The sequence below is a fragment of the Macaca nemestrina genome, chromosome 2 (genome assembly GCF_043159975.1).
Source record: "Macaca nemestrina isolate mMacNem1 chromosome 2, mMacNem.hap1, whole genome shotgun sequence".
Lineage (NCBI taxonomy): Eukaryota > Metazoa > Chordata > Mammalia > Primates > Cercopithecidae > Macaca > Macaca nemestrina.
The window spans coordinates 127,381,563-127,395,954 of record NC_092126.1 but is presented as its reverse complement, the minus strand read 5'-3'; the positions used below and the strand labels follow the sequence as shown (position 1 = coordinate 127,395,954).

The window sequence follows — 14,392 nt, the reverse complement described above, 5'->3', positions numbered from 1 at the left end:
AGACCCCTGGCCTCCCAGCCCGCTTCCGGGAACCCCTCGGCCTGCCCCGGCCGCTTCGCCCGAGCGCTTCGGCCTTCCAGACCCCTCCCCGAAGCCCCGGGCCTCCCCGGCTGCTTCCCTGAGTCCTTCCTCTCGCCAGAGGCCGAGCGCCCCTCGGAGCCCCTCGGCCTCCCCCGCCCGCTCTCCCGAAGGCAGCGCGGGGCTGTAGGGTGTGCCGGGAGCGTGGTCGGTGGGCTGGGAACACACGTGGGTGGCCGAGACGGCTAGAAGCGGTGCAAGGGCGGGTGGGACCGGAGGGAGTCCGGGTTTGTCTAGGGGCGCGGTGAGGGCCCAGGAGCCGCGAATGGTGGGCGGTGGTGCCGGGCTTGGGGCTGGGGGCCTGGAAGGTTTCTGGAGGACTAGGAGGGAGTGGGAGCTCCAGGGATGGAACGGGAGTTTCGGGACTCGTCTACAAGGGATGTCAGGATACGGAGCGTGACACCTGGAGGGGTCCTGGGGCATATTGGGAAGGACTCACAGACAATGGAGTCGATGGCAATGAGGCCTTGAACTGCGAGTGGATTGTGGGTGAGGAGAGGGAGCAGGGAATTATTTATAAAAGGAATACAGAGGGATGAGGTATCCGGAGGGTAATGAGGAAGTGTACCTGGTTTACGGGGGGTAAGGAGGAGCCAGTATAGTGATGAGAAACCATCTAGGGTAGGTCAGGAGGATAGAAGATGTATATGTGTTTGTTGGGGAGGGTGATTTGTCAGCTGGAATGGATTTAGAGGGGCAAAGACTGGGTTTGTGGACTGTCTAAGGGAGATGGTCTATGGAGTGAGAGCAGAAATAAGGTGACACTTTGGGGAAAGGGGAAGGGGCATGATCGGCAACTGGAGGGAGAACCTACAAGTTATCTGATTAGGGAGGAAGGAGGTCCTTTGATATCTGGGAAGGGGAGATCTAGGGCTTTGGGGTGTTTTTCAGGAGAGGGTGACCAGTAACTAAATGCCTGTGGAGAGGCCACTTCTGAAGAGTTGAAGACCACCAGGGTCTCCACATTAAAGGGCCTGGCCATGGGAAGAACAGTGATAGGCCCAAATTTGCAGACTGGTAAAGAGTAGTGGAGGTGGAAGACTACTAAAGACCCAGGAACTTCATGTAGAATTTCAGCTTTGCTTCATTCCAGTTTCATTTATTTAGTGGACATTTATCCTTCCTGGACTAGGCTTTGGGATTACAACCCAGAACCAACAAGCAAGAACTTTTCCCTCTCCAAAATTTCGGTCGGAAGGGAAAGAAACATTGACTAATGAGTTTTAAGAGTGACAAATATTACCACAAGGAAGTACAAGGTTGGTAACTGTAGGAACATGTAACAAAGATTATCCAATCAATGGAAATGAGAAAGCTTCCCCAAAAAAGATAATCCCATTTTTGAAGAATAAATAGATGTTGGACTGGTGTTCTGGGTTGGTAGCCACTTGTACAAAGGCCCCAAGATGTTGGAAGAACTCAAAGTTGACAGTTATTGCTAGAATTTAGAAAGTTATGAGCCAGAGATTTCTAAGGGCAATGGGAAGCCATTAAAAGTTTTAACATTGGTGTTGTGCTAATCAGATTGGCATTAACACACACACATGGCCGGGCACAGTGGCTCACGCCTGTAATCCCAGCGCTTTGGGAGGCCAAGGCAGGTGGACCTCTTGAGCTCAGAAGTTCAAGACCAGCCTGGGCAACATAATGAGACCCCATGTCTACAAATACAAAAAAATTGGTCTGGCACAGTGGCACACACCTGTGGTCCCAGAACTTGGGAGGCTGACAAGAGAGAATCACTTGAGCCTGGGAGGTCGAGGCTGAAGTGAACCACGATCGCATCAGTGCACTCCAGTCTGGGTGACAGAGTGAGACCCTGTCTCAAAAAAAAAACAAAAAAACAAAAAAAACCGCATACACACTGTCTCTGTTATGTGCAGAATGATTAGAGGAAGAGAAAGTGAGGAGCTAAGTTTCCTTACCACTTACCAACGTTTACATGGTGCTGTCAGGTAATATTCTAATTGTTGTCCCCATTTTACAGATGAAACAGACACAGGTTAGCTTGCCCAAGGTCGCACAGATAGTAAGTCATAGAGGGTCAAAGGCAGGGAGACCACCTGCGGAGTTCCCGCTCTTCACTATTATGCCTCCTGTGTCTCCTATTTCTGCAGTGGCCCTGGTGAGAGACAATGAGGACTGTGACCAAGAGGGAATGCAGAGAAGAGGACAGGTGGGAGGGAAATTTGTGAGGCAGAATGTCAGAACTTCGGGTATTGAATGAATGCGGGGAGAAGGGGTTTAGGATGATCCCAGGTTTTTGACTTCACTGTGTGCCTGTTAGCACTACTTTTCTATTTATTGAGATAGAGATGTCCAAAGGAGCGATAGGCTTTGTCAGATGGGAGATAGGGACAGAAGATGAGTTCTGAAGTACTGACTGCAGTAGAGTGCCCCACCACATCCTTAGAGTCCACAGGAATCTCTACCCTGCCACTTACAGACTGTCTCAGCTTCAGTCTCTGAATGGAGATAATAATAAAATCTGTGTCAGCGGATTGTTTTGAGGATTAAACACAAAAAGTTGTAAAGGGCTTTGCATTGAGTCCAACACATAATAATTAATGTTCAGTAAATATTATTAAATGTCAGAGTAGTTTTACTAATCTGTCTTCCACTTTCCTTTGATGTGGACTGTGCCTTCTCTCTTAATCTGCACAGGTTGCCTTTTCCTGCCTTTTCTATCAGGTGACACTCCACTTTTTCCTCAAGACCCAACTCAAAAATCCCCTCTTTTCTTTCCTGGAAGTAGTTGACCCTCTGCCTATTAGCCATGTTATTTTATGCATATTGCTGCTGTCACCCTTAATACTTTATTTATATGCCTTATGCTAGAAAAGATTTAAGGCAGTTCACCGTAATGAGAAAATGTACAAATTAAATGGATTAGAAAACAAGACAAAAAGAACACTGAAATTAGGAAAAATAAAGGGAAGTCAGAAGTGGGGTGATCCTCAAAATGCAGAAGGATAAAGTCTAGTACATTAATTAACCAAGCTGTAAGTGACCTGTTTCTCTAATAGGCCATGCCGAGAGGCAGTACCTCATCTACTCTGTGATCTAGTGTTCATGAAAGAAGGCAATCTTAGATGCCCAGGAAAAGCACTTTTTTTTTCCTGATTTGAACTAGAGGAAAAGTTTGTCATTGAGGTCCTTATAAATGAAAGCCAGTGTCATATCCTTAACCTCTTTTCAGCACTGAAGATCACAGAGCTGTTTTGTAGCACATCCCTTGCTAGGTAAAAGAAGGTTAAATCACAATTTAGAAAGATTCTAAAGCCAGTAGAGGCTGGGTGTGGTAGCTCACACCTGTAATCAATCTTAGCACTTTGGGAGGCTAAGGCAGGAGGATCACTTGAGCCCAGGAGTTTGCAACCAGCCTAAGCAACACAGCGAGACCTCATCTCTACTAAAAAATTTTTCAAATTAGCCAGGCGTGTGTGGTGGTGTGCACCTGTGTCTCAGCTACTCGTCTCTACTAAAAATTTTTAAAAATTATCCAGGTGGAGTGGCACACACCTGTAGGTAGTCTCAGCTACTCAGGAGGCTGAGGCGGGAGGGTCACTTGAGCCCAGGAGTTTGAGATTGCAACCAGCCGTGATTGCACCACTGCACTCCAGCCTGTCAACAGCACTAAACCCTGTCTAAATAAAACCAATGGACAATTTGGTTTAGGTGGGTAGTGGGTAGCTCTGCTAATCTGGCTTGATTCAAAGCAAGGTTTTTTGATTGAATATCTAGACCATAAGGGAAAGACAAGCTACAACTTCTTCAGACAATCCTCTATAAACATGGTTTTTATCAGCTCAGCTTTTGAAAAAATCAAGCTGAAATGAGTGGTATGTGTGATCAGTCAGCAAGTATTTATTGCATACCTTGTAGGCACAATGCAAAGTCCTGGCTACTTTGTAGTAAAGTAGACAGGCGGGCCCTGGCCCCTGCTTTGGGGAAAGAAGCCGTAGTGTGCAATCAAATAAGTAAATAAGATAATTTCTGAAAAGGAATGTAATTAAGTTCTGAGAATGAACTTGGTGGAATGAGGACAGAGAGTAATGGGGGAGGGCAGTGAGACCTGACAGGTTCAACCACATGAAGAGCCCAGGAAAGTATTCCAGATAGAGACAACAACTAGTGCAAAGGCCTGAGGTGAAAACAAGTTCTGTACCCTTTGGAGGAAGTAAGGAAAGCCAGTGGGCTGGATCTAGGGACAGGACTGCATCCAGGTGGGCCAAGAGGAGTATGATGCAAAAGGAGGTAAAAGGGAGCTCAGGAGGAGCCTTGCAGGATTTGGAAAGGAGACTGAATTGTCCTGTGTGGGCATTTAGAAATGATTGGAGGATTTTAAGCAGGAGAGTTAGTGATCCAATTCATCTTTTAGATCATCTGAGTTGCATAAAAAATGGATTCTAGAAAGGCAAGAATGAAAACAGGGAGCCCAATACAAAGTATTCCAGATGAGAGAAATAGGGGCTTGGATTAGAGCGAGGTTAGCGTGGAAGATAGAAGTGGATGCTCTTGATATCTCATTCATCCTCCTGGAAAGCTCTTGGAGGAGTACCAGTAACTGTTCATGGAGCTTACATGAGAGCCAATGTCTGTTACAAATTTGAGGTACCTGTATCACTGTGCCTTCATATAATCCATTCCTCTGCGTCTGCATATCCAATTGGACTGGGAGCTCTTGAAGAAGCAGCCCTTTTTTCCTGCTCTTGGTTTGAGGAACTGTCCTGCTTTAGAGTAGCTATAGCTACTAGACTGGATATTTTCACCACTACTGTCATGTTATAAGTGAAAAAGTGGAGGTCTTTGGAAGTTAATGACTTACAGTCACACGGCTAGTTTGTGACAAATCCATTTTCTCCCCTTGTTGCCAACTCTAGCATTTTGGCTAACTGAAGAACAGTTTGGATGTTGTCACTGTTAATTTAAACTATGTTAACTGTTTGTATTTTGTATCTGTTAATTTAAAGGATGCTAAATATTGTTAGTACCCTGATAGAAATCATTTCAGAAGCACTTCTTGCCGTACAGAGAACATTAAGTAGATATCTTGATATGCCAGAGCGACAGATGAGAAATAGAGAAACGGTTTGTGGTGGAATGTGGCTCTACCTTCCATTTAATAGAGCTTGCTGGTTTTGACGGTAGCTTTTTTTTTTTTTAACTTAGAAAAGTGTAATGCATGAATATATAATTGTTGCAATTTGAAATAATGATTTTTAATATGCCTACGAACAATATGACAGCATAATGGAGCTGCACTGTGACTTTCTAATAATGTAATTGTGTATATTTTTCTGTGAATGCAGAGGTGAGAGAACTCATCTGTGAAAGGAAGATAATAGTGCACACTTTGTAGAGTTGTTTCAAGGAGGAAACAGGGTAATATGTGTAAAGCACTTTGAAGTTGAGTGACCATTTAATTTATTGTGTAAACCAGGACACTTTTCAGAGTGAAAAGAAACAAATAGGATGTGTGGTCACCAACTAGGATTGTATAAATGCTATGTAAGTGTTTGCTGCTTCTGTTATTCCTATTTTCAGTTGCTGATCCAATGTTAATAGACATTTGTGGGCACAGGGTTCATTTGTTTTGGGTTTTTTTTTTCATTAGTGCCATTGGATTTGCCCACTTTGTTGCATCTTCTGTGGCCCCAACACAGGGATAACTGCTGCAGTTTAACTATGAAATGATGTTTCTTTAGCCAAGATAATTGGTTTTTCAAAGCAAGATTGACATTTCACCTTGACTTTATTAGCACTATACTCTAAACATTTAAACAAACAGAGAGAAAAGACAAAGGACCTCAACATGATGTTTTGCATTTCTTTTACTTTTAAAATTTTAAATGTAATTTTGGTGTAAGTAATTTCCCTTGGCATCAGCAATTTATGTAGACCGGTCAGAAGTATCTTAGGAGAGGTTAATATCTACATGGAGGAATCAGACCATCTTATTGTTCCTTCCACCCAGCTTTTGTACGTCTTCTTAATATTGTTGACCTTAAAAATTGTTTTAATGATTTTGAGCTATTTGAAAGGAGGTTTTGAAACCAGGTGTTATTTTGCCATAAGGAATGTAATACAATGGGCTAATATATGTGATTTATCTTAATTACATGAGCTGTGGTGGTCTAACGATAAATCTTACAGGAATCTCCGTGAACATTGTTTTTACATGGCCTTAGTCTCTCTTCTTGTTCATTTAAAATAGGTCAAGTCAAACCAGTTTTCTTTTTTGTTGTTAACACGTCATAGCTTTATTCAGTAACAGAGTAGAATTTTTAGTACAGAGAAAATGAAGTACCTGAGAATAAGTTTACCACCTGGTTAACTACCGTTACTACTTCAGAAAAAAAGTACTACATGTCAGTAAATTCAAGAAGAAATGCACAATATGAAAAATGAAGACCTTCCCCTCTTTACCTTCCATAATAATTCCTCTCCCAGAATGATTTTTAATGCCTCTAAAAGGTAAAAGTTCCTTCTCTAGAGCCTGACTCCTGAGTTTGAGTTCCATTTGTATTCCTTACTTCCTGTGACATTTAATTTTTGGCCAGGTGTTTTTTTTATTGGTAAAATAGGGATAAGAATATCTATAATGCGGCCAGGCACGGTGGCTCACACCTGTAATCCCAGCACTTTGGTAGGCCGAGACGGGCGGATCACAAGGTCAGGAGATCGAGACCATCCTGGCTAACATGGTGAACCCCGTCTCTACTAAAAATACAAAAAAAATTAGCCAGACGTGGTGGTGGGCACCTGTAGTCCCAGCTATTCAGGAGGCTGGGGCAGTAGAATGGCGTGAACCCGGGAGGCGGAGCTTGCAGTGAACTGAGATGGCGCCACTGTACTCCAGCCTGGGCGACAGACTCTGTCTCAAAAATATCTATCTATCTATCTATCTATCTATCTATCTATCTATCTATCTATCTATATAATGCTGTTGTGTAGATTAAGTGTGTTTATATGTGAAAAGCATCTAAAACAGTCCTTAGCATATTTAAGTGTTATATATATGTTGGCTAGTATACCAGTAGGCATATATGCTTGAAAATTTTATACAGTCATTTACACGCTGGTCTGTATTCAACTTCTGTGTACCTGTAAAAGTTTTTTAAAATGATGTAGTAGGTGCATATATTTATGGGGCACATGAGATGTTTTGATACATACATACAATGCAAAATAATCCCAGCAGGGTAGATAGGATATCCATTATCTTCAAGCATTTATCATTTGTTATAGACATTCTAGTTATGCTCTTTTAGTTGGTATAAAATGTACAATACATTATTGTTGACGGTAATCATCCTATTGTGCTATCAAATACTAGATCCTATTCACTCTAACTATATTTTTGTACCCATTAAGCATCCCTGCTCCTCCCCTGCCACCAAACACCCCACGGCTCTTCCCAGCCTCTCATAACCATCTCTACTGTCTACCTCCATGAGTTCAATTGTTTTAATTTTTAGCTTATCATGGAGCTCTTTTGAATATAAATCTACCTTATTCTTTTATATCAGTGTGTATACTCTATTAATTTTTTAGACGGATCCTCTATTGGCATTTAGTTTGTTTTCAGTTTTTTACTGTTCCAAACAGTGTTACAATGGAGATATTTGCATAGATATATTCGTGTACTTGTGGGAATAATTTCTAAAAGATAAGTCAAAAGGTATATGTGTCTTTGATTTTGGTATATCTTGCTGTAGTGCCTTAGTAGCTAGTTGTTTTCCCCCACTATAATCCTGTCTGAAATTGTTATCCCTTCCTGTGGCTTTCAGTTTGGCACCTACAGAACTTTTTGCCAAACTGCATTTAGAAAGGAAATGCTAATCCTCACTGGTAGATCACAGGATTACTAGTTCACAAAGGCAGGTGAGATTGCAGCCCTCCCTCAAAGGGAGCCACATTTGACCTGTAATTTAGCCTTAGCAGGGAGTTACATAACCGTGATGCTATTGCCACTGGTTGTCAAGCCTTGACCTGTCTCTAAAATTGTTTTGTAATCAAGGTTTTAATGGCAAATATAGGGAAAGAACAATTATGAATTTTGAAAGGAATATTAGTCTGGATTTATGAGAAACTCCCTTTTATGATAAAATGAGAGCATAGCTAAAATGGCTGTGTCATCTGTCCAGAGGCCTGGAAATCTAGAATTGCTCTAGTAACTGTAAAGGAGTCATTTCTTCCTGCCTTTATGCTTATGAAAAATAGAGTTTTAAGATCTAACTTCTTGAAAGGACTTTTTGAGGCTTATTTGGTGTCTTGAGTAATTTTATATTTCTTCTGGGTATGTGTTGGCATATATGTATCCCATTTTGCAAGTGAATATTTACATTTCAGCATAAATGTGTCATTACTGATTGTAAACTGATTTTGAAAGATATTTTGTATGTGCAATTATGGCACAATGTATAACCAAATCCAGTAGGAAGTCATAAGTTCTAGAATTGTGATAATAGTCTACTGTTAAACCAATCCTGTTTTTTATGTCTTCAGTGGTTAATGTTTAGGCATATTGGATATGAGGCATTTTGATGAGCAAATATGTATCTCATGCCCCTGCCTCATAGACAGTATACACTAGACAATGTGTGGTCATATTACTTACTAATTAATATAAGAAGTTAATTGCTGCCTCCTTTTCTTGACTCAGATTCACACTCCACAGTCTTTCCAGGAGCTAGATGGATGGTATTATCCAGCCGTCGTCCTACAACCCCTAAAGCCAGGTGGAAAACCACCATCCTCACAGCAGGTGTCAAGTATTTTGGTTTAGAAACTCCTTCCAGATGATGTTGATCCTCATAGTAAAGAAAGTAATTATGACAACTAAGGAGTGATATTGATAACATCAATAAAATAACAAAAATAAAATCTGCTAAGCCACCTTTACTGTTTTTACAGGATAGACCAAAGCCCAGCAGAATTACTAATATAAGCATTCAGATTGCTTACAGAGGGTTTCAAGCACGATAATTTGTGAAGTCAATGTGTATAGTAAACAAAACATGTTTTAAGTGTGTTCAGTATGGAGCTAATTGATAAAATGTCATTAAAAATAATAATGCTCATGCCATTTGTGTTAGTAACTATCAGCAGCAGCCCATCTTTAAATTTAAAAAGAACAGAGGCTATTCTCAAACTGAGAGCTTACCTTTTTGTTTTATTTTGTTTCTGTTGGAGCTGTGCTCTGCACTTTGTACATGTTATTTCAGTAATTCTTGTCCACAGAGTTTTCTAGGCAGCAACTGTCTATGCACAATTTAAGCTAGAAACACCATGACCTTCCCAGTAAGGTTGAGACAGAAGCAAATTTGTAAGGAATCCTAACTGGGCAAAACGTCATATGCATAAATGCCTAATATGTATCTACATAGATATAGCTATAGATAAATCTTCAACATTTACTCTTTTATAGGATGATACAAGTTGTGGATTAAATTTAATATAAAGATAAGGATAACATTTTTTGTTTGCCTACTATAGATAGACATTGTGCTCCTTTGTATACTTTTATTTCCCTTAAGTTTCCCAATATTTCTACAAAGTAGATAGTTTTATTCCCATTTTACAGATGAAGTCGAATGTTGGTCTTATGTGAATATACACACATGCACACACAGTAAGCACTGGGTGGACTAACCAAAACATTGGCTCCAGTTGTTTTTTTTTTTTTTTTTCTGGCCCAGGCAGTTGACTGTGAGATGTGCTTAGACTAAAGAGGGATAGGGCTGAGTGGGAGGAGGGCCTGTGAATGCCTGGACAGGGGATTCCCTGTGCTGCCAGAACTAGGGGTGCCACACTCCTACTTGTGCCACCCCAGTGTTGGCATTGGCCCCTGTTCTTTCCTAACCAAGTCGGCTGCTCAGTCCTAACCTGCCTTCTAGGACTTGTGATTCTTTTTTTTTTTTTTTCTTTTTTTTTTCTGTTTTGAGATGGAGTCTCATTCTGCCACCCGGTCTAGAGTGCAGTGGTGAGATGTAGGCTCACTGCAAACTCTGCCTCCAGAGTTCAAGCAATTCTCCTGTCTCAGCCTCCTAAGTAGCTGGGATTACAGGCGCACGCCACCACGCCCAGCTAATGTTTGTATTTTTAGGAGAGACAGGGCTTCAACATGTTGTCCACGCTGGTATCGAACTCCTGACCTCAAGTGATCTGCCCACCTTGGCCTCTCAAAGTGCTGGGATTACAGACATAAGCTACTGTGCCCAGCCAGGACCTGTGATTCTAATCTCTCCTTTTTAGTTCAGGCCATGTTAGCTCCTAACTGTATATGCTTTGGTAGCCTCCTAACTAGCCTCCCTGCCTCTGGGCTTTTCCCAGTTACAATCCATTTTGTACATCCTCCTAAAAATTCTGGCCCATGAATCTTTAGCAACTCCCATTTTCCTACCAGCAAGGTGTACAAGTATAGTATTTACTGGTGCGGACTCCCAAAATCTGACCCCCAACTGCCTATATATCTTTGGGTCCTGCTATTTGTCTTCACTCATCCAGGCTCCCTAGTGTTCTAACACACTCACGCCCCAGATTCAGCCTTTCATTCCCCACCAAGCCTCTGCTAGAGCACAGCTTTCTCCCCGCCTGGGGTGAGAAGAAGGAAAGGATTTCAGCTTTCTTTTTTAACAACAGCTAACAGGTCTTGAGTACTCCTATGGCTCAAAATTCAAATAATATAAAAAGTTAATCTCCAATCTTCCAGTCTGTTCCCCATCCACCCCACTTATACTGCCTTCTCTCTTGGTGTAGCCCCTTATATTAGTTTTTTGTATATCCTTCCAGGGTATCTATACTGCTCAGCACTGCACTAGTAGGGACTCCTTGTGCCCGTTTGACGGGTCTCTGTCTGGGCTTCTAGGCTGTCCACAACATCCTTTGAAATCTAGGTGGATCTCTTGGAAGGTCAGAGAACAACTTGCACTCTGCATGCCTGCAGAGTTAGCATCATGTAGATGCTGCCAAGTTTTATGGCTGTATCTTCCCAAATAGTGGGTCAAGTTGCACTTGGGCCTTCTTGAACCACGGCTGGGGTGGCTGAGGAGCACTGTACTGGAATGCAGGGAACAGAGACCCAAGGTAGCTCTGGGCAGCAAACCTATGGAGGGCACCCTAGGTCAGTCCTCCAAAACCATTCTGCCCTCCTAGAGTTCTGGGCCTGGGTGTGTGGTGGGAGGGACAGCCTTGAAGTTTATTTTTCAGTTTAAAGATCTCAATTGGCTTTATTCTCGAGTCTAGACTTGGTCCACACATCATTCCATAAAATGGAATAAGTGTTCCAATGAGCTGAGCAGCAGAGGCTGGCTTTATATACAAAGAAGGGCTAAAGAAAGTAGAAGCACAGAACAGATAGCATATTAGTCATTTCAAAGCTACTCTTCTTGTAAGGTGGGGACAGAGAGGCCAACAATAGAAAAAACTGATTAGTTAACATGAGGTTATTTCAGCCTACCTTTTTTGTAGAGAAGCAAGGACTGAAGTAGAAGGAACTTCATTATTATGCCCACTGAAGATTTAAACTGGCCTCTTTGGGAAATTAGCTGTTATCCTGCTCTTCTGATCTCTTAGAAGGTTGGGTAACAACTTAGTCTAGGTTTGGAGGCATGAAACTTTAGCATGGGTAACTCCATTTTGAGTTTTAGTCTGGTCCATTGGGACATAGTACAAGAACTTAGTCCAAAACAGTGGCCTCCTGTAATTTTTATTTGACAGTTTGCCTTTTGGTTAGGTTGTTATGTAGGTGAGAGTGTAATCAAAACTTAGGTCATCAGTACTACTCAGTTGCCATCATTTTGAGTTTCTAGTCTAAGCATGTGTTTATAGCTTATTGTGTCCTCCCCATTATTATAAGTTTGTTTGAGTTTTTGTTGTTCCAGCTAGAGACATACCATCTGATGTTTGACAGATGGCTCTCTGGAAACATTTAAAACTTTTTGAGAAGATACAGTACACCAGGGAGACTACTGTTGTGATTAGCAGGTGGAAAATATGAAGAGTTTGGAGCTTTCTCCTTAGCCAGGATCCCCATGAGCCAAACCAACTAAAATCAAATAGCTAGATGAGGAGTCTACATGTTTTAACAAAGTAATCTGCTCTACAATACCCAATGTATTTATGTGCAACAAGAAATATCAGTTGCTGCCAGGCGCGGTGTCCCACGCCTGTAATCCCAGCACTTTGGGAGGCCGAGGTGGGCGGATCACAAGGTCAGGAGATCGAGATCACGGTGAAACCCCGTCTCTACTAAAAATACAAAAAATTAGCCGGGCGCGGTGGCGGGTGCCTGTAGTCCCAGCTACTCGGGAGGCTGAGGCAGGAGAATGGCGTGAACCTGGGAGGCGGAGCTTGCAGTGAGCCGAGATCGCGCCACTGCACTCCAGCCTGGGACACAGAGGGAGACTCCGTCTCAAAAAAAAAAAAAAAAAAAAAAAAAAAAGAAAGAAATATCAGTTGCACAGATTGATCCCTGTTTAATTAGTTGGTAAGATAGCCTCCCATGACTATCTTAAATTAAAGCAGAGGTCAGGTGCAGTGGGCTCACGCCTGTAATCCCAACACTTTGGGAGTCTAAGGGAGGTGAATTGCTGAGGTCAGGAGTTTGAGACCACCCTAACTAACATGGTGAAACCCCATTTCTACTAAAATACAAAATTTAGCTGAGCGTGGAGGTAGGCGCCTGTAATCGCAGCTACTAGGGAGGCTGAGGCAGGGGAATTGCTTGAACCCAGGAGACGGAGGTTGCTGTGAGCCAAGATTGTGCCACTCTACTCCAGGCTAGGCGACAGCGAGACTCACCTCAAAAATAAAATAAAATAAAATAAAAATAAATTGCACAGATTGCTCCTTGTTTAGTTGGTAATCTAGTATCCCATGACTATCTTAAATTAAAGCAGAGGCCAGGTGTTGTGGCTCATGCCTATAATCCCAGCATTTTGGGAGGCCAAGGTGGGTGGATCATTTGAGGTCAGGAGTTTGAGACCAGCTTGGCCAACATGGTGAAACCCTGTCTCTCTTAAAAATAAAAACAAAATTAGCTGGATGTGGTGGTACGTGCCTATAATCCCAGCTACTTGGGATGCTGAGGTAGGGGAATTGCTTGAACCTGGGAGGCAGAGGTTGCAGTGAGCCAAGATCACACCACTGCACTCTAGCTTGGGCAATGGGAGTGAGACTCCATCTCTAAATAAATAAATAAATAAATAAAAGCCGGCAGTCCCTGGGAGGCAGAGGTTGCAGTGAGCCAAGATCACACCACTGTACTCTAGCTTGGGCAATGGCAGTGAGACTCCATCTCTAAATAAATAAATAAATAAATAAATAAATAAATAAATAAAAGCCAGCAGTCCCAAGTTACCTCTAGGAAGTACTGATTGTGAAAATGTATAGCATTATCCTGTCAAGGTAAAGAAGTAGGCATAAATAAGGAATAATTAAGAGGAGTAAGAGTCTTATGATGGGGAGTCTTATCCCAATGGTCTTGGGAAAAGTTGTCCACAACATGAAGTCTACAACTTCTCATCCTGATTTGGAATTTGATTGTCTCTGATGTGACATCAGGCATTCTGGTGAATTCTTTATGTGGCATATGTATCAGGTATGAGACATCTCCCCTGAAATTTACATCGAGTTGTCCAGCTTTAGCTTATAGGGCTTGAGAAACAGCCGTTTTTGTTATCTGAGAGTCTTAGCCAGATATAAGAATTCAGAATCCAGTCTAGTCTACTAGTAAAAAAAAAAAAAGGAGAAAAAGAAAAAAGAAAGCAAAAACAATGAGCCAGGCTACAATCTAATAACAAGGCCACTATAACTTTTTTTAACATAATTTTTTTCTCTACATTCACCCTCATTTCTACAAAAGATAATTGCAGACCAATTTGTCTGATTATTTATAAAAGTGCAGCAAGAATAACTACATAGCCATCTTTTAGATTTGCTTTGCTGCGAACTTTGACACGGAATCTCAGATTAGACTTTTAGAAACCTCTCAATGTTAGGAAGCCAAATGAAGGCACATATCAGACTTTGCCTGCTATATCTAGTACCTTGAGGTTCATGGGCCTGCCAGGAAGTGACAACCTTTACTCATTCACTATAATGCTGAGAACCTTTGAAGCTAGGCATTCTTTTTTTTTTTTTTTTTTTGAGATGGAGTCTCACTCTGTCACCCAGGCTAGAGGGCAGTGACACAGTCTTGGCCCACTGCAACCTCTGCCTCCTGAGTTCAAGCAATTGTGCTGCCTCAGCCTCCCGAGTAGTTGGGATTACAGGCTCATGCCACCACACCCGGCCAATTTTTGTATTT

The 14,392-nt window shown here is 42.0% G+C and overlaps 1 protein-coding gene across 4 annotated transcripts in view; it reads left to right on the top strand.

Annotated features, from left to right (window-relative positions):
• The window catches only part of LOC105483339 (THO complex subunit 7), a 30,015-nt gene that overhangs the window by 195 nt on the left and 15,428 nt on the right, over positions 1-14,392 (top strand). The window contains exon 1 of one of the 4 annotated variants that reach the window (XM_011744187.2): positions 1,211-1,337. The exons of 1 other annotated variant lie outside the window; for it this stretch is intronic. In XM_011744187.2, coding sequence (XP_011742489.1) covers positions 1,295-1,337 — 43 coding nt within the window. In that variant the 5' untranslated portion in view covers positions 1,211-1,294. Of the gene's footprint in view, positions 1-1,210; positions 1,338-2,234; positions 2,255-8,704; positions 8,849-14,392 lie in introns of those variants that run through there. 2 more of the 4 variants (XM_011744197.3, XM_071092040.1) reach the window with 2 other exon arrangements.